General features: G+C 40.8%; 2 protein-coding genes across 6 annotated transcripts in view; both read right to left on the bottom strand.

Moving 5' to 3' along the window:
* Positions 1 to 12,277, bottom strand: part of slc12a8 (solute carrier family 12 member 8) — a 34,278-nt gene extending 22,001 nt beyond the window's left edge. The window contains exons 1-3 of one of the 2 annotated variants that reach the window (XM_033617182.2): positions 12,136 to 12,277; positions 11,230 to 11,355; positions 9,024 to 9,170 (exon numbers count right to left, since the gene is read on the bottom strand). In XM_033617182.2, coding sequence (XP_033473073.2) covers positions 9,024 to 9,170; positions 11,230 to 11,349 — 267 coding nt within the window. In that variant the 5' untranslated portion in view covers positions 11,350 to 11,355; positions 12,136 to 12,277. Of the gene's footprint in view, positions 1 to 9,023; positions 9,171 to 11,229; positions 11,703 to 12,135 lie in introns of those variants that run through there. The other variant, XM_033617181.2, reaches the window with a different exon arrangement.
* A 4,928-nt stretch (positions 12,278 to 17,205) lies between these two features.
* znf148 (zinc finger protein 148) lies at positions 17,206 to 25,458 on the bottom strand. 4 transcript variants are annotated; one of them, XM_033618031.2, is made up of 7 exons: positions 25,333 to 25,458; positions 22,957 to 23,330; positions 21,720 to 21,845; positions 21,489 to 21,612; positions 21,210 to 21,293; positions 20,807 to 20,925; positions 17,206 to 19,315 (listed from the first exon to the last, which is right to left on the bottom strand). In XM_033618031.2, the coding sequence occupies exons 2-7, from the start codon at positions 23,305 to 23,307 to the stop codon at positions 17,678 to 17,680; spliced, it is 2,442 nt and encodes an 813-aa protein (XP_033473922.1). In that variant the 5' UTR covers positions 23,308 to 23,330; positions 25,333 to 25,458; the 3' UTR covers positions 17,206 to 17,677. The 4 variants fall into 4 exon arrangements, with proteins under 4 accessions (XP_033473922.1, XP_033473927.1, XP_033473925.1 ...); XM_033618036.2 differs by having other exon boundaries at positions 23,017 to 23,330; XM_033618034.2 differs by lacking the exon at positions 25,333 to 25,458 and adding an exon at positions 24,406 to 24,498.
* Between the last annotated feature and the right edge of the window lie 944 nt (positions 25,459 to 26,402).

Here is a 26,402-nt window from a genome sequence, read left to right as displayed (position 1 = left end):
CTAAACGAATGTGTCAGACAAGATCACAGGGTCTTTGTAGTTGTGTCTTCTGATGACACATGCACATAAATGTGCTGACAGGTTGTCATGTTCTCAACAGCGAAAAAACCTCAACAGTGTATAGCACACAGCCATGACAGACAGGACACAGACATGAGGCCAGATATTATCATGTGAAAGCAAACAGAAGATGAAGTCCTTCCTGTTTCACTCATCAGCACAGTCATATAATCAGCCTTAAATGGATGTTTTACTTAAATAAAGCACCAGGCTGCAAATGGTGCACAGAGCCCCTTCACTTCAACTCATACCATGAATAAATCCACACTCTTCTTATTCTATGTAGGCAATGTAGGCTCAGCTGTGGTACAGGGTCTGAACTAATGACAAACTTGACACAGGAGTCCTGCAGACTGAGAGTTTGCTTTATTGGTGTATGGATGGGTGATATGCTGGTAGGGAACCCTAAACTCACCCACAAGTACATTTTTGATTAACAAAGTTATTTTTTTGCTCAATCCATTTGGGGCCATCAAAATAAGAGCGCACTGAATGGTTTAAATTTCGAGAAAAATGTGTGATGACAGAGTAATGAAGGGAAATTGGGATAATGGGTTGTTCCATTGACAAAAACATCCCAACATATGATTCATTCATATCTACCTAGACAACGTTGTTGGAACCTAAGGCCAAAGCTACAACTTTCATCACTAGATAAACAGCTCAGCCCAGTATAAGCTCTAAGACAAGCATGTCCAAAGTCCCACCCAGGGGCCAATTGTGGCCTGCAGACTGATTTTAAAAGGCCCATGACTTGTTGTTCAAAACATACTTAATGTGGCTCATGACACATTATTGGTTAACCAAGCAAGATCACTTCGCATTTTTTCCATTCACTTTACAATTGCAGGACTGTCATACAGTTTATAGACATTCACCAAGTAGGACCTATGCAAGTGGAACCAATGTGTTTTCATAAACAAGTGGAAAGACGAAACAGCTTGTCTCATCTGGGGGGTATTCCAGAAAGCAGGTTTAGTGAAAACTCTGAGTATGTTAACCCTGAAATGAGGGAAACTCTGGGTTTTCAGTTCCAGAAAGAGAGGTAAGTCAAACTCTGAGTCAATCACCATGACAACTGACTCTGTGAACCTAAGGATTCAAATTTCAATTAAGTCATCAACCATCTATATGTGCTTAAAATAGCTGCTGAAATGAACAAGGATTCTTTTTTAATATATTTTGGGGGAGGCATTTTGACCTTTTAATGAAACCTAAGGGGGAGGATGGACCTCTCAGTTTCTTTGTGCTTGTTGCAAAGACAATAAAGACATTCTATTCTATTCTATGATGTCATCATGTCTTTGATGATTTCATCATGTCTTTGATGGTGCCATTGTGTCTTGTGATTTCATCGTGTCTTTGATGGTGCCATTGTGCATTGTGATGTCATAAAGGGCTTTTTCTTTGATGCTGAAAATTGGTAAATAGAGGCTGAATCTTGGTTCAGACAGGATTTGCTCAGACCCAAGTTTGGTTCAGAGAGTAGCAGCCGATCCAAATCAAGCTCAGTCTCAGAAAACTACCGAATACCAACCTTGAAGTCAGGGTCAGTCCGATTCTACAGACATGGAACCTCAGGTAGATTTTTATCTCAGTTCACTTGAAGAACAACTCCAAAGTGAACTGAGTAATGACAAGACCAAGCTCAGCCAAAGTGAGGTTGAGGGTAGACTCCTCCAGAACATCAGAGAGGACACGCTGGCCAGTTTCCTCGACAGACTCCTGGGACAGCAGGAGAATGTCGAGTGGAAACAAGAGAAAGGGCTTTTGCAGAGGGAGATCTCTGATCTAAAAGCCCAGCTGGATTTGGCTCAGGCCAAACAAGGCCAGTGTCCAACCAGCGATACGAAATATTTCAAAACGCAGTTGGCCAGGATCAGCTCAAAGCTGAGACAAATGGAGAAAGATCTGGAGCAGCAGGCAACCACCAACAAAGACCTGCGTGCTCAACTGGAACAGGTAAGGAGAGCCAAGGATGCCCATCCCAAAGTATTCAAGGCACGGCAGCTGGAGCTGAGTGCCAGAAGACAGTTGGAGAGCAACATGTCTGAAGCTTGGAGAGAACAGCAGATGCTAACCTCCTCAATTCACCATCTGCATGCTGTACTGGAGCAGATGAAGGGTGAGAAAGTGGCCCTTCATAGAGACCTGGAGGCAAAGAAGTTGGAGGTGCATCGTCACCTTCAGCTCATTGCATTGGCTAGAACCAATATTGAGCTGGAATCAGAAAGCCAACTTAAAGTCGAGCGGGAGCAAGACAAGAAAAAACTGGAGCAGCCGGCTTCTATTATCAAGGACATGCAGGCTGAACTGGAAGAGGTAAAGGGAGCGAAAGCTGCCCTTGAAACTGAACTGGAGTCCATGAGGACGGAGGTAAGTATTGCGAAGCAGTTGCAAGCAGCAGCTGAGAACAATGCTGAGATGACCAAGAGCAGAGCAGAAGTACTAGAGTGCGATCTAGCATCTGAGAGGGCTCAAACCAAGAAGCTTAAGCAGAGATTGACTGTGAAGGGGGAAGCTCTGCAAAAGCAGAGGGAAGAGGCCAGAAAGACTCCGGAGGTATCCCACGCCTACCTTCAATTACAACTAGAGAAACAGAGAACAGAAAACAAGAGGATTGCAGCAGCCTTGAAAAAGGCAGAGGAGCTGCTAGAAAGTGAGTGTGTCAGCTTCCAGCTTTAGGAGGTAGAGATCCAGAGCCTCTCACGTGGCTGAGATGGCCAAACAGAGGGAGGACAACAACAAGCTCACCTTCTCTCTGAAGAAAGCGGACCAGGAAATGGACATGAGACATCGCCAGCGGCAGGAAGAACAGTCTGTCCTCACTGCAAAGCTGGAGGAATTGCAAAACCTCCATTATGCACAGCTGGAGTCGACTGAGAGGAACCACAAGAACTACATGGTTGCTCTAAAGGTAAAATACGACCTGAAGCTGCAGAGTGACTATCTCCAATGGCAGCAGGAGAGAACCTCCCTGCTGGCCGAGGCAGAAAAAGACAGAGCTACGTATGTGTCTCAGCTCAACAAGGAGAAACAGGAGAACAGCACCCTTGTTGATGCTCTGAAAAAGGCCGGGGAACAGTTGGAGAGTGACTGTCTCCAATGGCAGCAGGAGAAAATGTCCCTGCTGGTGGAGGTAGAAAATCTCAGAGCTAGATATGTGTCTCAGCTCAACAAGGAGAAACAGGAGAACAGCACCCTTGTTGATGCTCTGAAAAAGGCTGAGGGACAGTTGCAGAGTCAGCGCAACATCTGGCAGGAAGAGAGGGCATCTCTCCTTCAGGCCAGAGAGAACCTGAATGAGACTCTGCAGGCAATGGAGCAGACAGAGTCCACCATGAGGTCACGCATTGAAGAGCTAGAGGAAAAATTGCCAAAAAGAAGAGCAAGAAGTGGTACAGGCTCTTCGGAGCTTGTACCACTTCTGGCTCTGTCCCACAGGCACACATTAACACCTCTTAGAACTCGTGGGAGCACATTAATCAGTCTTAACCCCAGAAGGTGAACTTTTGGGAGTTAGGACTTGAATGTATTATGTCCATCTGTTCTGCACCACATCTGTTGCACGTCTGTTTGTCCTGGAAGAGGGATCCCTCCTCAATTGCTCTTCCTGAGGTTTCTACTACCCTTTTAACCTTGGGGGAGTTTTTCCTCATTCGATGTGAGAGTCCAAAGGACAGAGGGATGTTGTGTGCTTTAAAACCATCTGACGCACATTGTAATTTGTGATAATTGGCTTTATGAATTGAATTGAATTTAATTGAAGTGAATTTTACACTTTACACTCCTAACCCCAGGAGGTGATCTCTTGGGAGTTAGGAGTGTACAAGTGTCAAGTTATTTCTACACATTCTTAAAAAAAAATAAAAATAATTACATCATATTTGTTTGTCTGTTGTTGAACATTACAGTCATGTTTAACATTAGATGCTTTGTAAGATAAATGAATCAGGGGACAGGCACTAAGGAGTTCTCGTTTGCAAACTATAGCCTGAAAATGTAAGTGTGCCTGGTATATGTTGGTCCAAATATTGTTATTTTGTCCAGGGTTACATGTTGGTCATCCAAAGAAAAACAGTGATGACTAAAGTGGCTAAAGGGCTTAACGAAAGGCAGGTTTATTCTTTGTCACAGAACCTTTCAAAAACAGCTGCAAATTAAAGTTTCACCACAAAGAAACGTATGAGAATATTTGAAAATACAGTAAAAATATATCAGTCAAAATGATGACTTATGCCCATAAATTAAAGGGCCAATAACAGTCCTGGTTCTTACTGTCAGCAAAGTGTGGTCCATGCACTTATTGAAAAAATGAAAGGGTAGAGAAAGAGAGAGTGAGAAACTCCAGAGGGAAAAAAACAAACATTGTTTGACATGATACACAGGTTATTGCATTGTTGTCAAGAATTAAAAAAAAAAAAAAGCATCAAAGAAATGGTTTGCATCAGCTTCAAACCTGGATCATCTGGTAAAGACCAATTATCAGTTTACTTTTTGCTTTGAGAGTAATCAATCCGCATTTGTGGAAACATTCTCCCCCTGCCCTAGCAATTAAACCCTTTTAGAAATTGTTAACTATGTTAGCACCACAAGCTGTTCTGACCCAGTTAACAGTGCTATTAGGACTAACAGGACAGTTAAGTGTGAAAGGGGGAGAGAGACAAAGGGAGTGACATGCAGCAAGGTGCCACAGGCCGGAGTCGAACCCGGGCGGCAAAACCAACCTATATACGGGACACCTGCTCTACCTACTAAGCAACCAACATCCCGTTGAAGGAGATTCTGCTTGCTAAATTTCACATGCCGCCTCTCTCTCCTTGACAGCTTTAGTGGTGTTACTTTTTTTTAATGCAACATATGCTCATATTTGCTGTAGGCATTCATGAGCGCCTCCAATTCCACAGGTGTAAAATAAGTTGATCGCTTTTTCTCTCCGGTTGCCATGGTGAATCGAAGTATCGGGGCTCCATTGATGATGGCTTTTTATTGTGGTTGTGCACGCGCATAACTCAAGGTGTACCTACTCACCGTTGATTGAACTAATTCAAATCAGCTGTTCTGGAACCAGACACTCAGGGTTTCCCACCTCAGGGTAAGTCAACTCAGAGTTCAGGATTAGACTCGGAGTTTGTTGAACCTTCTAGAACCTTCTCAACTGCTCTAGGACAATGACGTTTAGCATATATTGACACATACGGATATCAGGGCCCATATTCACAAAGATTCTCAGAGTCCTCTCAGAGAGCTCCTAACTTAGCCTAAAAATTCCTAGCAAGGAATCTTAGCTTAAGAGTGATTCAGGAAGTTTCTGAGAGCAACTTTGAGCAAGGAGGGGACAGAAACGTTTATCTTAGTGAGGAGGTGTGGTTGACCCCGTTGCTAGGTATGACGCAGTCTTCTAAAAGCTGTGATTGGTTGTTACAAAAAAAAAATGCGCTCCTAGTAATGAATGGACAGTGAAATCAACCGATCATAGAACTTAGACTGTATTAAGAAATGTGTAATCGTGAAAATAATTTTATGTCATGATGATGAAACTCAGCAAAATTAAATTAATTGTTACACAGCTTCAAAATGTTTGAACGTAGGCTCTGATTTTTATAGCCTATTTGATTTGCTTATTGTTATGTTTACTCGCCATGCTGTTAATTTTACTACTTAATCTATTTGATATTAATGGTGGACGCAGACTCAGCTGTCAGCAATTACTGTGATTGCTGGCCTCCTTGTAAAAAGCGGTTTGATTTGGCAGAATGACCAAAACAACGAAATGGAGAAAAAAAGAACCAGAAAGCCGAACTGGACAGAAGAGCAGTGCCTGCTGTTGGCACAGCTCGTGGAGGAGAACAAATGAGTTTTAAGAGGGAAATTCGGTCCCGGCACAATCACGGCACAAGGGAAGAGGCAGACCTGGGAGCGCATTGCCCGACAAATTAATGCGTTGTTCCCTCTCCTTTTACGCACAAGCGATGAGTGTGAGAAGCGCTCCTACGTGCTGCAATCCAAAGCGAGAGTGGAGATTGCAGCAATACGAGGCTGTTAAAGCGCCGTAGCCTAATGGTCTGACTGACCACTCTGCTGACAGAGGGTTGTGACAGACCCAAGTCATCACTGCTACACACTGTTGCATTTTCCCTGTAGCAGGTATGGCAATGTTGTGATGACTTTCATCTCAGGCGTGATTGCGTTACTACACTCTTAGAAGAGATGTGTTAAAAAATGACACAAAAAATGTGTTACATGCGTAACACATTTTGTGTGGATTTCAACACAAGTTGTGTACAAAAATGCACAGAAAGCTTAACACATTTAATATGCTGGACAGTTTGACACAATGTGTGTGTTACTTTAATTGGCGGCAACCAGTTTAACACAATGGGTGTGTTACTTTAATTGGCGGCAACCAGTTTAACACAATGGGTGTGTTACTGTAAGAGGTGGGAAGGGGTCGCCCTTTACGTGTGCTTTACACCGAGACAGACAAAGGGGAGGAAGATGGAGGCTGCTTTGCCTGGGGTGCTGTCGGACTCTTCGGTAAGTATCCATTACCAGTTTAATTTAAACTATCTCATCGAACTGTTTATTAGTCAGTTAAATTTGACGTGTAGAAACCACCTGCTAAATCATATCTCTAAGAAAATCCAGATACGGTAAGCTTCCCCTTTTGTTAAGCAGGGCTGTCGAACAGTAAGCTAACGTTAACGTTAGCTGCTAATGTTAGCTTAAGTTCTACTGTGCTTGTTACCAAAATTACACCAAGTAAAATGCAGTTTAGGACAGTATAGCAAAACAGTCGCTCATTCCATAAAGTCTGCAGAAACCTCATCTAGTTTACTTTAACAATTAACTGGGTTTAAAGTCAATGCCACAGTAATTCATTCATTTAGCTATTCAGCACCACCATTTTGCTGGTTTCACTGCAGAGTTGGGGGGAGGGGGCAACTGTTGAGATTTACAGTAATGTTTTCATTTGTATTTTTTCTTAAATTATATTTATTTAGTACATACATGAATAGGGACCTGCAAGTAACGTCCATCTGTCAGTTGTGTTTTATGGTTTTTTATATTGTAGAGGAAGAATTTTTTTTTTTTTTTTTTTTTTTACCGATGGATTTCCAGATTGTCTGACTATTAACCGGGCAAAATAAAGGTGTATTCGGGCTGGAAACCACCGGTTTAGTGCTGACACACTAGAGACGAAGATAAGCATTGTGCTCCACTCAGGATAGATTATGCTTAGAGGGAATTATTTTCACCAGACATTTTGACCATATAATATATATTTTATTAAATTTAAATATTGGAGTTAGACAGATTTTACAAGCCAAAGACTTGTAAGTTTATTACAGTATTAATGACACGATTATTAATGTGTGTTATGTAGTAAATGAGATAAAGAAATAATTACCTTAAATAAAACGGGAATGATTAATATTTAAGGCTTTTGACCATGTGCCTTTATTATTTATTTATTTATAACAGTGATGATTATGTATAGAATATAAACACATGCAGGTCCATAATATTGCTCGTTATTTTCTGCAATGACATGTCAAAATGGGAACCGCAAAAAGTACCTATGCCCTGTATGCTCCAAATAAAATTATTTTATAAATATCATTTATCATTTGTAGAAAATTGAAGTTTGTCCTTAAATTTTGTATTGAAACGTTTTTCTTTTTCTTATGCAGCAGCTAAAATGGAACTCTCTGGAAATGACCCTGGACCACCGCCGGACCCTGGACCACCACCAAAGACGGTCCTTGTTTTAATCTATAAAGATGGTACTGAAATGTGTAAGAAACTGTTCCATGTTAACAGTGCCTCACAACTACTGGACGCCTGCTACTCAGAGTTTGCACACCCCGTGCAGCTGGAAAGATTTCTTCACTATAACATTGACTTTAAAGAATACATTGACTGTGACACAAGTGTGGATGTTAATGATTATGACTTTTCACTTTAATGTTTAAAATGAAAATGAAATGAATTGTTGACCAAATGTCTTAATGCTAGGTAAAAGGTTTTTAAAGAAACTTTGAAGTGAAACAAGACATGTTGACTAAATGTTTTAAAATGTTTAAAAAATATTTCTTGAAATAAATAATTTTTGATTTTTGATGATTCCAAGTGGCATTTTCCTTTTTAATCATTGTATTCTGCCATTTGTTTAGAGTAACACACGCTTGTGTTCAATCACTGTGTAATATTGAGTAACACATGAATGTGTTAATATAAGTTTTATGTATCAACACATGAATGTGTTAGTACTTACACATTATACACATCTCTGTGTTAATCTATGTGACACAGTCACTGTGTTGATATATTAACACACTGAATGTGTCAAAATTAACATAACATGTGTTGTCCCAAATTCAACTCATTGATGTGTAGAAATTCAACACGTGTTAATATTGACACATTCTTGTTAAGAGTGTACGCTGGGTGGGAAAAGTAAGCTCATCCCTGATGAGGTCAACCACAAACATTATCTCTGCACGATCAAGTCGGTAGCATCTTATTAAATCACTGTCGTTCAATATACGGAGAATATCTCTCCTTCCTCTCTGTCTTTCCGCCATCTTCTCTGTTTAAGACACTCGTAGGCTTCTTAAAAGTCCTCCTCCCTCTTCTTAACAGTTTTTCAACTTAGGAGCTCTCTTAAGGCCTAAGATGCTTTGTGAATAACTTTTATCTTACCAAGGGAAAATTCTAAGAAAAATCTTAAAATTCGAGGAATTCTAAGATTTTTCCTTAGAATGACGTCACTAAGAGCTACTTTTAGTCTTAGGATTCTTTGTGAATACGGGCCCTGGGTTCAGGTTAAGAATCCGGGAGCAGAAACATACACAGTGATAGTCCAGTCTGTCTGTCAGTGTTTTCTAATATTTACAGAAAATACATGTAAAAGACAAAAAAGGAAAATTGAGGTTGAGAAAGCAGCACTGTATACTAACCACCAGGTAGCCGGTACGTAGGAATAGCACCACACCGAAGATGTTGATCATGCAGGTGGTGAAAACGCCATCCCAGGTACCGAAGAGCACTGGATCCCACCCAAACAGTTTGATCCTCCACCATGGCTGGCTATGCTGCTGCAAGCCCTGACCAAAGACACACAACAGTTAAAGGCCCAGTGTGTAGGATTTAAGGGGATATATATTCGTAGAAATGGAATATAATATTAAAAATAGCTGTTGTTGGGTTTTTTTAGTGTCTAATCACCTGACAATAAGACCATGTTGCACTGCCATGTCTCTACAGTAGCCCAGAATGGACAAACCAAACACTGGCTCTAGATGGGGCCATTATGTTTTCACATTCGCAACCATGGTTAGAAGCCCCTCTGTGATGAGAGCACTGGAAAAACACGGACTTTGCAAGGGAAAATTGCTTTGTTCAATATTTTTAGCGATTTAAATAACCTGATCAATTTGTTGTGGAGAAAAGGAGACCTCTTTGGATAATGTGAAACACATTAAAAACATCCTGAACAATGAACACTGAAGGAATTCTAATCAGGAAAATATTCAGCTGGTAGCAATCTGCAATCCTCGCCACTAGATGCCACTAATCCCTAAATCATGTCAAATATTTTTTTAAGTACTGGGGTGGGACTTATGTTTTTTATTTTGGCTTAGGGAAGAGACTTACAACAAATGGCTGTATTTTGTATTTATTTTACCAGTGATTTTTGAAGAAACATGCCTTCCAAACCCAGGTTTAAAGGCGTGTTTTCTTTAAAAGACAACAAAATTACACCATTTATCATAGACATAAACTGTAAAAACAATTATTATTCAATTATCATTGAATTTTCAAATTTACGATGGTCCCTGAGCACTTTTTGTGGGATGAATGTTTCTGTCAGAAAAACAAAACATTTTACTTTTAGTAAGGAGTCCTAGCTTAGGAGTGATTTTGGAAAGTTCTAAGAGCAACTCTGAGCAAGGAAGGGACAGAAACTTTAACCTTAGTGAGATGGTGTGGTTGACCCCGTTGCTAGGTGTGATGCTTGCTTTTAACAGATGTGACTGGTTGTCAGAGACACACCTTAAGTGAGCCTGCAAGGTGTGAACACCCAGTGGAAATGAAGTGTTGAATAAAGTGTTGTCACTGTTAGTGTGATCACTCTGCTGATGGAAGGATTAGACAGATCCAAGTCATCACTGCTGCACTGTTGCATTTTTCCAGTTTTTCCAAGTATCTTAATGTGATGATTTTATTTCTGGCATTATAATGATATTGTGTTAGGTGGGAAAGGCGTGCATACCCATAATTAGATCGACCACAAATATCATCCTTGCACAATCTAATCTATGGCCTTTCTTTGCTCACTGTCATCCAGCATTTGGAGAATATTTCTATGACCTCTATGTCTTTCCTCCATTTTTTCCTCTGATTAAGAATTTCTTCAGCCTCTTAAAAGTCCTCCTCCCTGCTCCTAACAGTTTTTCGCCTTAGGAGCTCTTTTCAAATCTAAGATGCTCTGTGAATAACTTTTATCTTTACAAGGACCTTGTCCTAACTTTAAGGGGAAATTCTAAGAAAACGACACAATTCTAAGAATTTTCTTACAATTTCATCACTAGGAGCAGCGCTTAGTACTAGGAAGCTTTGTGAATACGGCCCCAGAATTTCATCTTCAGCTTTTATTTTAAGTTTTTTAGAATATGACAACTAATTAATGGGGGAGGGAGTGTCATGCATTTTCACGTAAGTACGCCAGGGAGGCTCAAGGAAAATATCTGTGGTTTCAGGGATGGACAAACAAACAAACTGAGGAAAAAACAAACAAACAAAAAATAACAATGTCAGGAGAAAGGAGTGTCTCTTTGGGACCGGTTATGGACTCAAATCAAAATGGAAGATGAGCCTACATAGTTATGAACTTGCTCTGTGATTAAGTGACCCTGTAAAGTGATGTATGAGGACATGTGTGACATGTTTTTGTTTGTTAGTTTGTTTTCTTGTCTTTCCTTGAATTATTTGTTAATTTTTCTTTATGTACCGGAGTCCACTTCCGTAATATGTGCCTTGTAATTTTGTATACCTTGAATAATTAAAAAAAAAACACCCCTCCTCTGATAAATAAAGAACAGTCCCTAACCTCCATCACCCTGAATCTCTACAACTTTTGTCCTACCAGAGCAAACACCATACCTTTGCATCTTCATGAAACAGATCATGGACATGTGTGTTGGGATCCTCCTTCACCAGTCCTTCCCCGTCTCCCTCGTGGTCACAGGTGTGCACAGTCCAGCCTATTGGCAGGGTGTCCATTGTAGTCTGTGTGAACATTTGTGTTACACCTCTGCAGGTGGGCCTACTCGCTCCAAGTCAACGGCATCATTTGGAAATTCAGCTCAGGGTTTGAATTCATTAATAAGTGACCGCATTAGTTAAAGATTGTGTCGAAAGTGACAGCATTGGTCCCGCCTATCCCGGTTAGACAGCAACAGGTGCGACATGAGGACACCCGGATACAGCAGGGTGTGCTCACGGCAGCCTGATGTTTTACCACCTCACAGCTAAAACAATAAATCCGTCAAGACAGTCTAGACAGGCCGCGGTTTGCAGGTAGGCTATAATTAGCTTTAAACAGCGGTGAACAGATTTCTTTAACACTTTTACCTCTTTTTTAGCTATAAACCAACTGTTTTTGGCACTCTGTTGTTTTAAAGAAACATGTATGTCCACAAATCAGCATTAAGGGAGCGCGTCCATGCCAAACCTCATTGACAAACTTGTCAATTTAATGTTTCCTGCTGGCAAAAGTCAAATATGCTCCATTACCACAGTCTGAGTCACTATAATTGACTTTTAAATGAGAAAATAAACAATACGGCTTCTTCATTTCATTCATTCATTCAAGTTTAAGGGTTTAAAATATTTTTTCCTCCCACATTGATTTGCCAATAAAGATAGGTTTGTGGCAAGAGAGTGAAACAAAAAGTCATCATTTTAAAATTATTAACAATTTTAAAGGTATTTAAATTTTGCAAGGTGCAAGATGACACATTTTTAAATTGAGTGTTTCAGCTAAAATCAACAGCTGGCAAAACCTACCTTTCACTGAATCCCATATCACTCCATGCTGAGGTTAAAAAAATGAGGAATATATTCATCTATTAAAATAAGAAATCAGTTCATTGCTCCTCTGTGTCTCAGAGATGACTCCAGTCAGTATGATCAGCACTCCCAGCTCCTCCTGCTGTTGCCAACATGTGTTTAAAACGTCAGCAGCATACAGGTAACTTTACCTTCCAGGGTGTGTTTTCGCTTTGCACAAGGATCCTGTGTTAGTTTTGGCAAGCCCTGAAGTAGGTAATGTTGACTAATGATTAAAGGTGAAAAATGCACGCATACCACTCAATGTCCTTATCTTGTTATTCGTGGGATTTTTTCTCCCCTAAAACAAGATTTGGACTACATGTTCTGGGAAAGGAGATTATGTTTTGTGCCTTAAGGCTTTTTGGGGGGCCTTTATTAGGATGTTTGTAACTGTTTCTAACAGTTTACAGTCATAAATAAGGCAGATATTAAATCCTGAGTGTGTTATTTGTGGACTTACATCAGAAAACATCTAAAAAGTGTAAGTGATAGTTATGTTTTTGGATGTAACAGGCAGCAAACTGGAGGATTTTACTCTGCCACTGTCTCCTAAGTGAGGATTTGAGCTTGTTTTTATTTTATATCAATGTAAAAATGTATATATTTGGGTTTGGGACTGAAAGTCAAATAAGTCATTACATCTAAAGACTTCAAGTTGGACTTAAGGAAACTGTAAAGAACATTTTTCCAGTTTCAGAGACATTTCCCAGACTATAAAGGAAACAAAAAGGTAAATTAGGAATAAAAGTAATTGCTTGTTGCAGCCATTTACTTTCCCTTTTTTGAGAATCCCTATCAACTCTTCTGACCAAGACATGGGGTTCATCTCAATATCCCTCCGCAACTCCTCCGTCCTCTATCCTCGATCACTTGACCCAGAAATCAATTGAGACTCGCCATCTTGTAGGACATCTCAATATGTGAAATGCACTCAGAGGAGTTGAGGAGAGTGGAGGCTTTCAGAGGAGAGGGAAGCGAGGATACACGAGTGCAGCCTTCGCAGAAGTCTTTTACCGACCGACACACCCCCCTGATTGGATATCAGTTATTGATTGGACAGCTGATCGGACTGATCTGATAGATCCCAACATCACTGGAGTTTCATACAGAGTGAAGACAGATAAGAGATTAAACTCAAATGAATCGCTGCCACGTTTTATATTTTTGGGATGAACCCATGAACTCCATCCATCCATTCATTTTCACCCACATATCCGGGGCGATGCAGGCCAAGCAAAGCACCCCAGGCGTCTCCCTCTGGATATCCAAGCTTCTTACCCTATGTCTAAAGCTGAGCATTCTTTTGGTCACTACCCAACCGAACCGACTGAAAGAAATGGACTTCCGTCACTCAACTGTTGCCCCAGGACCCCAAGGCGTTCCCAGGCCAGATATGTAATCCCTCCAGTGTGTTCTGGGTCAACCCCGGGGCCTCCTACCAGTGAGACATGCCTGGAACATTTCTAATGGGAGGCGCCCAGGAGGCATCCTGATCAGACGCCCGAACCACCCCAATTGACCCCTTTCAACGCGAAAGAGCAGCAGCTCTACTCCGAGCTCCCTCCTAATGTCTGAGCTCCTTACCCTGTCTCTAAGGCTGAGCATGCCTTGGTCTCTACCCAACCGAACTGACTGAAAGAAATGGACTTTTGTCACTCAGCTGTTGCCCCAGATCAAGTATGAATGTAATGAACAGTACATGTCACTAGCTCCTCAAAGGCCTTTGCATATCAAAAATGACCCCAGGGTCAAATACTGTGAATTATTTATTTATAAGGACATGACACACAACAATCAAAACAACAATTGAATCAGATTGTTTACAAATCATAGTATATTGCAAAACTCTAATCATATGGGTTACTTGACTGAAATTAATCAGCTACAATTAAAGCTGCACATTATTCATAAAACAAGTTCACTCGACCCAACAAGTCAGAGACCATGCAAATAAACCTTACTGTCTAACTTAAGATCAACCTTACAGCGAAGCTGCGCCGCTTCCTCGTCAAGTCCTTTTTAAAAGTATGAAAACGCCGAAGGTCAGAGAGGGAGATTCCCGCCGGCAATTGAAAGATCTTGACACAAACGACTTGTACAGAGATAAATGAGGGTAGCAATAGTGACTGCATATGATATACTGTACATATCAGTGCCTTAAATGACATGTTTCAAAAATAGTTTTTATCAAAAAATTCAATAATTCGTATCTTTTTACACAAAACGGTTTTTTTTTCTCTAGCTTATACAAGGACACTTATGGCCAGGTTACTGACAATAGTTATTTAAAAAGGAAAAAAACCCATAGTACTGCTGATATTATTCATGAATCTCCATCAGTTCTGCATCTCAAATTGCTTATTTAAATGAATTTAAATGTCTCCATAAACAACTCATAGAACACATTTCACTGATGCAGAACTACTCATCTGTACTGTGCTTTCAATAATTGCTTAAATTGAAATGGGCAGCAAGTGAAATATTTCAGCCACAACACTTTTGAGCTGTACTCCACCCAAAGACATGAATTCAAGCTGACCACAGCTGCTGAGCTTAAATTCTTGATGCTTAAAAGACTGATTTCAGATGCAGTATTACTTCAAAGTGAAAAGCAGAAGAACAAAGAACATTTTCTGGAGGTGGGGGCTTCTTACTACCAACATCTGTGTACAGTAAATCCCATCATAATGCACAATCAGAGGAATTAACTTACAAAACATAATGGAAATTCACTTTAACCAGTCATCAATAAAACTGTAAAACAAAACAAAAAAAAGTGTAAATTTTCTTCTGATAAAAGTGGTTAGATATATACAAACCTCAGAAAGCCACATCTTGTCAGCAAGTGAAACGGATTCATTGTTGAATGTAATAAATGCTGGAGGAAAAAAAAAAAACAAATTAATGTGCCTTCCGCTGACAAGAAGTGTCTCTTGCACAAGCCTTGTCTCTCTATTGACACCGAGATCTAACAGTACTTCTCAGAACATAAAAATATACAATGTATTTACAGCAGGATATCTTCTATACATTCTAGTGGGAATGTTCAAAGAGAAAAAAAATAAAGCATTTGATGATTAATGTGGGTGCCGTCTGTTCCTGATTGTCCATAAAATTATAACAAGAGGGAGCTCAACATCAATTTTTCGACCCTAATTTGATGGCGCCTATAAAAACAGTGTTTAACACAATAGCACCTAAGACATCACGCGTACATGTACACATGGAAAACGACAGTGTGATGAAGTACAGATGACACCTCACTCGGTCACATTTTTTCAACAAGGCCTGGACAGACGCGGCTCACGACTGAATTCTAGCAAACAGGTGATCAAAACTACAAATATCTGAAACATGATTTTGTACTCATATACACATACTGCAGCACAGTCAATGAAAATGCTATTTCGTTTCGTCCGCAGATAAAAGTCTGAGAACGAAACTTGGTGCTATTTCTTCCTAAAATTCTACAATATGATGAGCAAAATTAAATAAAGCTCCCAGATCTCAACCTTTACAGACTGAACAGGTTGATAGCTTATGTGTTTGTTGTTATTGTGCAAGTGAAATTAGTAGCCTTAGAGCACTGACTGACTACGAAAAAACAGAAATACACATATATAGGAATGAGTAAAGGAAAGCCTGGAATAAAAACAAAAAAGAAAGGCACAGATGCAAAACTAATAAAACTGGAAACAGAAGCACCTCATTTCTGTGTGCATTGTCTTTCATAAGCCCTAATAAAACTTTGAGTTTCAATCAATAAGAGGGGCTCTAATCACATTGTTGTTTACCCAAAACCTGTGCATCTTCCAAGAAGAACAAAGCACTATAAAACTGCAGCTACAAGAGCTACATTAATAAAGAAATACTTCACCCACATAATGATCATCTGTATCATCAGTTACTCTCAAAATGTTTGAATTCATGAAGAGACCTTCGTTTTTCTTGCATGCCCCTATGTTGAATGGAGAATCCAAAAAAGGCAAACCTTCATGAATTGGAGTAAAAGGGTTCTGCGTTTGAAACTATACCAAAACAGCCCTTTACAAACTCTCACATAATGTGTGCAAGTATGATCCAAGTCTGATTTATCCAGTCGTATGCTCAGCACTTCCGCCTATGCATGTGTATGACCTCTGCTTAAGTTCAAATGCATGTGTGTGTGCCTAGGTGTGCTACTTTGCCATGCATGAAACTGTTTGTCATGTTTAAATTGTAATGTTTTGGCGAAAACACATGTGTTTTGGAAGTGCTGAGCATTTATCTGGATAAATGAGACTTGGATTATACTGCAGGAGTTGTGTGTTTTGATAGTTTTGCTATTAAATGCGGACCCTGTTTACTTCAAATTAGTAAACATTTGCCTTTTTGGATTTTCCGCTCACTGTGGAGCCACGTTAGACAAGTTTTCTTCACAGATTCAACATTAGGTGACAAACTGATAGACAAATGCTCATTTTGCAGGTTAAGTATTTACTTTAAGTGACTGAATAATTTCAAATAACACAAATCTGAAAGTTCATACTACATTCCCTGTAGTGAAAATTGTGCAAGTTGTGCAAACATTAAGCACAATCTTCTTCAGTAATTTCATTACAACTCATTTCTACTGCTGAGGGACAATGGATAAATGACGCGGCAACCATTACATGAATGCAGCGAGCTGATACCTACATTATTAGGCAGGGGTGGGGAATTTGAATTTTTCAATCAGAACTACAATTTCTACTTTTTGGCCATAACACTGACCAAAGTAGGTCCAATGTGTACATGGAGAATAATCTGGATTCCACGCCAGATGAATACAATCAGTTAAATCTTTCCTTAGCATTCAATACATATAGCAAGTGGACACACCCATCTTGGGTAGCAGTAAAGTGACTTCAACATAAAGTGAAGGATCAGTTATGATCTAATCATGGTGTCATTTCAGTAGACAATTTAACAGGAGTTACGCAGCTGGAATAACAAGGTTCTAGGAGTGGACTTAAATATAGCTATACAGCTGAACAGCGAGGGGAGGTAGCTACAGCAAGAGCAAAAAGGCATATATAAATAGGGCCTATGTTTTAATGAGTGGAAATATTGCATTCTGCAGCAAGAGTGACTTTATCTTTTTTGAGCAAGGCAAACTGATTGACAAAACATTAGACATAAACACTGTGGCAATGGTATGAGAGAATAAATTTCAGTCTATCTCTTGCATTACCCTTTGGTCACTTAATCTCTCAATGTACATTCTGGAGCAAGAAATATACCCATGTACAATTATCTTTTTTTTTTTTTTAAGGGGAAGTGCTAATTCTGATTTATCATTTTTCAGTATTTCCATTCTTTGAGGTTACACTCAACAAAAAAAAAAAACATTAATATGATCATAACATGGTTTGAAAAAGAGCACACAGTTGCAATGGGACTCATTTTGGCAAATCAAGAGACATGAGATAAAGTGCCGCTGAAATTATGAACAGAAATGAATTCTTCAGCTGTCCCTTCAGCCAAAGGTTTCACTGGATGAAACATCAGGGGAGGAGTTCAGTTGAGACCTGGTCTCAGTGACTCTGACTAAGGGGAACTCTGAGAAGTCTGTGCTGTGTCCTCGAAGACTTAATTGTCCATTGGCAACCGTAAACTGTGAGGAGGATCCAGATCTTGACGTCTGGAAATGAGATTTGAAGTTCTGATCGAAGGAGCTTATTTGAAAAGTCTGCAGTATGCCTTGTGAAGAATCTGTCTTTTTGGAGGGCGAGACCTGCTCCAGAAAGTCCTCCTCGGCTGGGGACACAGCGGAGGGAGGGGTGGTCTCATCACCTGAAAATGAAAATGAGTGCTGGGAGTCCCCGACCAGTAATCCAAAGTGAGGTTTCTCTAAAGTGGACCTTAGCGGGGAGCTCATCCCTGATTTGAACCTGCTGGGGGAAGGAAACTGTTTCTCGGTGGAGAATAGAGGTTGTCCAGCTAAGGTGGGGTTTTCGGAGACCAAGCTGAGGCTCTGGCTGGTCAGGTAGCTGTCGTTCTGGCTGGTCCTCTCCAATGCTTGCTGGAGAAACTTGGAGTATTCTTGCAAGAGGCTGACCTTCTCTGTGGCTGGCTGAGCCTGGGCACTGGAGGCTCCGAGACTCTCCACAGGGCTGCTGTCTGAAACATCAGAGGAATTAATGGATATGCTTGACGTCACCTCTGTATCAGCCACGCTGAAGGAAATGTCTGATTGCCCGTTGGCTTTGTGGGAGTAATGGTCCAACAGCGTCTGAAGAACCTCATCGGGCAACACACTCTTGTCATGTGTTGCTTTAATCTCTGTGTTGAGGGGCTGGGGCTCCAGGATGGTGGCGGGCACCGTCTCGTCAATGACGGCAGACACCACAGTTTGTGTAACAGGCGGCTGAGAAGAAATGCTGCTCGTGTTCAGGCCGTAATCCCGACTGTTGTTGGCCATTGCAGCCTGGAGGTAACGCTTTTTCTTGAGAAACTGCATGGCGTCGTCGTAGTTTGTGCTGCTAGCTGCTGGCTTTGTTGGTCCTCCTTGAAGAGTTTCAACTGACTCGAGTTCAGTGTTGCTTTCTACTTCTAAAAGGCCTTGCTTGTCCACGATTTCAAAGGTGTACTGCGTGACCTTTGTATTTTCTTCAAAGGAAGACAAAGTGGACAGGCAGGGGGGTGTTTGTTCACTGGACTGTTTAAGACTCCTCTTGGGGACTTTTTTCAGGACTAGTTTGGGAGGAGTCGTCTCTCCTGATGACACATCTCCCTCTTGGTGTTGGCTAGCCGTTTCTTCAGGGAGCTCCACAGAATAATCTGCAATCACGTACTCGTGTTTGACTTTGGAGGACACAGCGTAGAGAGGTAGACCTTCAATTTTATTTTGTCTCTGCTCCTCCTTCTCCTCCGTTTCAACAACAGCGGCAGTGTGCCCATCTGTCTGGACAGCGGTGGAAGAGCCCGAACTCTTGTCGGCACACTTCTGACGCTTCTTCTTGGGCAGTGAACACTCTTTGGCAAGAAAGGGGAGGCCCAAAGAATCTGCTTCACGCAAAGGCCCAACTTTACCAGCTGCTTTGCTGGTCTTTCTCTCTCTGTTCTCGTGACACATTCTTCTGTGCTTTAAAACCCGGTCTGTTCTGGAGAAGTACTGTGGATAGAAGACACAAAATATATTTCATTATACCAGTAAACATAGACAATGCTGTGACAAACCTTAGGTCAGGCAATGCAGCAACAATTTCATTGTTGTTTTCATTTTTCTTTGCAACTCATTTTAAGGGAAAATTTGCCACCTTTTATGTGGATGTCCAGTCAACATAGATGGTAAATGTAGTTGACTGAAGCAATACATTCCTCAGTGCGTGCTGTATTGACCAAAAATACTGAGTTTGCAGCAGCAAAATCTGTTGTTCTTTCTGCATCCAGTGCCGCCATTTGATGCAACAGTGACATAGTTGGATGTAGGAAGAAGTACAGGTTGGATTTCGCCTACAGATAACCAGGGAACCTGCTCTAGATGCTGCTCAAAAACAGAACTTTCTTGTTCTCGTCCCTTGTACTGCAAGCTAGTTACATTTAAGCCACAGTATATGGCCGAAGCAATCCAGACCAAAGAGAGAGGTTGAAGCTGCGGATACATGAGCCAACCAAGAGAATGTGGCCAGCTGGGACCCTTCGGAACCTGAGCTGCTGAGAGCAAACACAAACTGGTGGCACCTTTGCTCAAACTCTCCTCAGATGCCAACAGAAAAAAAATAATTCTGCTACACTGAATTCCAGCATGGGCAGTTTTTGTTGGATGCTGTTACCAATGCTGGGAGAGCCCCGAGAAGCCTGTGTGTGTGTTACTGTGCATGAAAGTTTTACTTCTCACTTGGACAGAGGTGTAGTGGAGACCTTCCTCAGAATCTCAAAGACAAACTGGTAAAGACAACCAAGACCAGCAGGGCCGAGGGGGCAGATGACCGAGTATTTTTATCACCTAATGCTACTGTTAACTAATTTGTTGAGTTTCCTCTTGGCAAAATGCTCCAACTAATTTAAGTTTGGCCTTTATTGTGAAAGGTAAAAAAAAACAGCAGGAGTGAAGCAGTGATGCCCTGTGGACAATGAGTGAAATAATTGTGTTGTCATCTCAGTTGATGCTGGTTCAGGCACTACGGGGCCTCTATGTTTTTATTTTGCTACCTGTATAAGTATAGGTGAAGCTTGTTAAACCTCAGCTGCACAATGTTTTGGCCAACACAGTAATAGCTATAGACCAGTAGGTCACACACAATACATCCTGGTACATGTAGGCACTGCCAGCACCTCAGCTTTCTCTATAAATATAACACGCAGTGAATTTTTGCTACAGTTCTCTACATTTACTATCAACACTGATCGAACATCAACATAAAAGGTGGCAAAATTTCCTTTTAAATATTGAGTTAACTATACAGAGACTTTGGCTAGGATTTTTTAGCAATTTACTCTTAACGTTCTGTGTTAACATTCTGCAGTCCAAAGCATATAAAGACCACTTAAATGAGCACTAACTTAGTTTTTATGCCATTTTAATACCCAGTTTACCACAATGTTCAATTGTCTTGTTGCTTCCATGTGCACTATTATACTTAGAAACAGAAACAGAGCTTACCTGGTGACAGTAGTCACATTGGTAGGGCTTCTCTCCACTGTGAGTTCTCTTGTGTCTCTCCATGTGGTACTTCTGGATGAACCTCATCCCACACTCATCACAGCGAAAAGGCTTTTCACCTGAACAAAGAGACGAAAAAAGGAAAAGAGAAAAAGACTCACTTGAGACTAAAGCCAAATCAATATGGACACAGGTATTTTTGAAAACTGGATTTTCTCCTCATTCCTTCTCAAAACAATCCCATCCACACGTATGGTTATATATATATATAAAAAAAAGTAAAATCTCTGAGCGATATAATCATAACCCTAAAGCCATGTTGGGAAGAGGGACAAGGAGGAATTGGACAAGGTCTAAAATGAAACAAAAGAAATCCTACTGACTGCATTTATTCTTCACTCACCAGTGTGGATCTTCTCATGTCTCTGAAGGAGATATTTCTGAATGAAGCGCATATCACACTGGCTGCACTGAAATGGCTTCTCACCTGGAGTTTGAAAAATAAAAATCAGTATATAGATAACAATATAGATAACAATATAGATACTGTATTTCATATGTTACTCGGTGCAATGTTTTAAGTTAGCATTGCACCTCTTTTCATCTTCTGTCAACATGATGTTTGATTTCAAATCAAGAAATTAATGTCATGGCATTTTAGACACGACTGGGTAATTCATACCAGTGTGAATGAAGACATGCCTCTGTAGATGGTAGTTGGTCCTGAATGCAGCATTACAGTGAGCACAGACGTGACACTTGGGGTTTTGTATACCCAATGATCCATCATCATTGATGTTGAGAATCTGCAACAAACACGCATACTAGTATTTGATTCACTCTTAAAACCTTCATACACATGCAGATCATGCCATTTTAAAACTATAACTTCTGAGATTAAAATGACTTGCACCTTTGCTGGTGAACGCTGCTTCCTTTTTTTCTTCTTGGGACACACCATCAGGTCCTTCACTCCTTTTTTGTCCTTCTTTGCCTGGACCGCCGCCTCAGACAGCTTCAGTTCCTGCTTGATGCTCAGCTGCAAAAGCAGGACCATAGATAGGAAAGAGATTTAAGGAGGCACATGACCTACTTTAAAGCCCACCCACTCATCCAGCAGCTTATCAGGGTCAGGCAGGTGCAAGAGGGCAAGCAGAGGATAATCAACCACTGTCGAGGAGACTTCACCAGCTTCTCCTGTGAGCAGCTTCTCCTCCATGATTTAAGAGGCCAGCTGATGTGGTTCAAGTATACTCTGAGGATGACCCCTGCTGGACGCATAATAGGCAGAAGGGAAACCTCAGGTTCTAGAAAGCCTAGGACATGCTGAGACATCACATCTTCCAGCTGGCCTGGGAGCATCTGCAGATCTCCCATACAACTTTAAATGATCTTGCCGCATTCCAAGATTTTAGTTGATTACTCAGTGAGTGCAGTGTTTTCTTACCGATACAAACAACTGCCAAAACTATGGCTGTAACATCCAAGTTGTAATAAACAGGAGTTAAGCTGCCCTAAGCCTGATCCTGTGGATCAGTTCAGGTTATCCTCTCAGCACAAATATGTCTTTTAAATTCACCTGCTGTATCTCCATTCTTTTGTAATGCAAAGGATTAAAAAGCAAAACATTTCAGGTAATGCCTTTATCTCTGTGAGGGCTCCTGACTTTTCTGTATTCTGAGTGCGAAGCAGGTACACAAGCAGTGATGAGGTGATCCCTCACAACAATATATTATCCTTAATGTTTAACAATGTTATTTTCAGTGATGTTCTGTGGAGGTGACAGGTTTTCTGTTTCCAGTATGTGTGTCATACACTTGATATCACTGTCCTTAAATGTTAAATACAGCTTTCCATTTCAGGCTGCTTTTAGCAAAATGTAGTCACTGTTATTTAAAATTTCTTTGGCAATGTTTTGCAAAGCAGCTCTTAAACAGTTCACAAGTGTAAACAGTAGTTAAGTGGGCCAAGGGTGGCTTTCATATGTGTGTCAATACCAAGAAATTCTCAGTGTTAAGGGAAATAATGTCCCATAACAAACACTGCATAGGTTGACATTAACGGAGACTCACTATAATGACCATAGGTACACTATCCACACAAATAATCTTATCAATAAACTACTTTTTTTCCCACTGACATTAACTCACTGGCATATGAAGCAAGAAGGGTGACTTATTGGTGAGTTTAAGGGGGAAATGCACTCCCACCTCGCCTCCTTCCTCTTCTCCTCCTCTACCGTTCTTTGTCATCTCCTCCTGCATCATCAGCTGCTCTGGAGGGACCAGGTCGTGCGTGACCAGCGAGCTCCCGGTCAAGTCCTCGTCGTCGTCTTCGTCGTCGTCATCCTCGGCCAGCAGAGGGTGGTTTGCCAGCGACCGTTCCCCCAGGGTCATCACCACCAGTCCTCCTCCGGTGCCCAGCCCGACTCGCCCTCCTCCGTCTATGCCGCCGCTGCTGCACTTCAGCAGCATGCCCTCCAACTTGTCCTCGGCGTTCATCTTACATAGAGTAGTTCTTGAGTCTTTAAGAGACAGAAACAGAGAGATGAGTGGAGAATGGTGGCAATGCTTAATATCAAACATAGATGAGACACAAAAGCCCAGAATACTCAATCGTGATTCTTGATGTAAAGACAAGAAAGACGCAGGTGTTTTGCCACTCCTAAGCTTCTTTTTTAAAACTGGAGTAGATGCTTGTTATCTTATTGTGCAAAGATAACTTTTGTTCAATCCTGGGAACCATGAAACACAAAGAAATGTGCCCATGTTGGTACTGGACCCCAGCAACAACACTAGCTCTCGCCTGGTTGGCATGAGTTTCCCCAACCCTGTGATGGTGGTCTTCAAGATACTCAGGAGCTCTGTAGCTATAAATAATGTGTTTATTCTAGTCCCAGTAGATTTCATTCACTAGATGCACATATAGGGCCAGCTCCTCAAATGTGACTTGCTTCATTGCAAAACATTAAGACTCATGATCTCATCCCACTCAGTTCCACATCTGTTGCACAAACAATGTCCCTGTCAGTAATGTGTCAACTTTCGTAAGTGGGTCAGCTGCTGTGTCTGTGATCTTATCTTACAAAATGTACTGTACAGTGTAAAGTGATAGCAAGCATCATGCAACAGCTCAGAGAGTTGAGAATTTATTGAGATAATGTGTTGGCTTTATAAGCTAAAGACGTAAACCATTTGTAATGTAACTTATGTCACTCATGAGCCAAGCAGATTGACAACATTATATCTTTAAAATACGGCTAAAATGACAGTCTGTGTTAGCAATGGCATGTTCCCAGGAACGACAGCCTGGGTAGAAAACAAGCTACACATATTTGTACAGCAACAGCACACTGGCGTTGCCTCTACTCGTCGTTACACTCCAACAAGACCTAATTAGTTGACTAGCAATCACTTGATCTTACAACGGTAACTTAACGCTAGCTAACGTAGCACTTGTGGACCGTTTGTAACAGGTTTGACAATGTAACAGTTAACGTTAGCTAGAACTGACCCGAAGAGACGGCGAGCCAGATAAGTATCTGTCACGGTTTAAATACACACCAGCAACCACTTAGTCCCATATGTAAACACACTCACTGTGTCACTTAGGTTAAGTGGGTTAAGTCTCTCGCTAGCCTGCTAGCTAGCTAGCCGCGCTTGTCAAAGCTGCTACATCACATTTACATCAACAGCTGAAGAGACGTTGGAGGAGATGTACCGGATGTACTTTCACAATAAAAGCTCAGTGACCACCGAGAGCACACTGGCTAGATAAACTGAATACACGTTCATTTCTAGCTATAAATACAAATATCTTAATATTATATGACTAACAGATTAACAACCCGCATGTTAATGCGTAATCTCTAAATCTGACACACTAACAAATACAAAGAATACTACTACAACAATAACATAGACAATACAAACCATACTACTATATGTTCCTAAGCACCAAACACACTTATTGCCAATGCTCCCGGGACTTTTGGGTCAATTTGAAACCAGTTCGTCGGCATGTTTTTTCTAATGCTGCCAATCCAATTCAAAACGTTATCATAGCTGCATTAAAAAATAAAACATTCAAACACGTGCAACGCTATATGTCTTGCTTTGAAGGCCGTGACCGGAAGTTCTATTCTACTCATACTAAATTTACAATCGTCTACGGCCTGTTTGAAGCTAGTTAGCTAGCTGCTAGCAAGTTGCTGCAAACATTAGTCGGTGCAGCAGCAATATACAGTTGACACCGCATCCCCGTCGCATTAAACGTGCAGCATTCAATAACAAAACCGCGCTCACATCGAGCGACACACACGGCACAGAACACAACTCGCGTTTGCACGTCTCACCAAACTTGTCAGCTCGGCTAACGCTGGTCCGCTTTGGCGCTAGCGCCTCCAGCTTCCTAGTAAAGCTAACCCTCGCTAACCAGCTAGCTCGCTGCTAAGACCAACAATCGCATACGTCTCAGTAGCGCACGAGTGCTGTGTCACCCATTCAAGCTGCAGTGTTTGTGCTTACCTGCTACGCGTCTTAAACCCGTTTAGCTGTCATGATTGTTATGCAAGACTACAGTGTAATGATGGTGTGCGGAATAATCAAATACACCATCACATTTCATGAGGGCTGGAGGTTTGCGGTTTGTCGCCATCTAGTGGTGAATGATGGTTAGTGCGACAGTGCGCTCCTGATCACTGCTGCTCATAATGCTCCCTCATGCTTCAGTTTGGCGACCTACTTCTATAAATGAGCTTTATTAATAAGGTCTTAATGTGATTTCTGGTCCTTTTTATCATATTGCTTTGCCTTTTTAAATTTGGCTACTAACTCAAAATATATTTATGGTTAAAAAGAGATAATCAATTCTATTAATAGCCTGTAGGCTATATGATCTATATGATTTTTGGTCATCTGACAGAGTCCATGCGGAAATTAAGCACGACACAAGCCTATTAATGGGTCTAACCCACTAAAATGACATTACTTTAAGAATCAGTTTAAAGTTCATGTCTATTATTATTATTATTAGGCTATTATTATTATTATTATTAGGCTATTATTATTATTAGGCTATTATTATTATTATTATTATTATTGCCTAAATGAAACTAGGAAAACTATGGGAAAAAATGATTTTGCTGACCATATAAATTGGAAAAAAAGTGACATTAGCCTAAAGGTTGTGCATACACAGATAGCCCCTTCAATTAAAAGAAAATAAAAATAAAAAATCAGCCATTTCAATTATGACTTTATTATAATAGTTATAATAATCTGCATCTGGCTGCATTATTACCACGACTTGACAACAGTTTCCCAGGACATTTCTAGACCATCCGCCTCCTTTTTTAAAATGGGATTATTGTGGGATTAGTTCTTTTTTGAAAGCATGCGTTTAGGCAACAATACATAAGTGGCAACCTTATAAGAATTAGCCTATGGAAATTAGCCATTAAGGGCGCATCGAGTGGAAGCGGGTTTAATGCAGAAACCATCTGGATTCATCTATTAATCCCTCGACTGGCGGCTTTGCCACAAAAAAGGGATGTTGAGGGTCGTGATAAAATGATATCCTGTCATGCTGAGCCATC

The sequence above is a fragment of the Epinephelus lanceolatus genome, chromosome 14 (assembly GCF_041903045.1).
Source record: "Epinephelus lanceolatus isolate andai-2023 chromosome 14, ASM4190304v1, whole genome shotgun sequence".
Lineage (NCBI taxonomy): Eukaryota > Metazoa > Chordata > Actinopteri > Perciformes > Serranidae > Epinephelus > Epinephelus lanceolatus.
The sequence above is the reverse complement of the archived record's forward strand: the minus strand, read 5'-3'. Positions and strand labels throughout refer to the sequence as shown.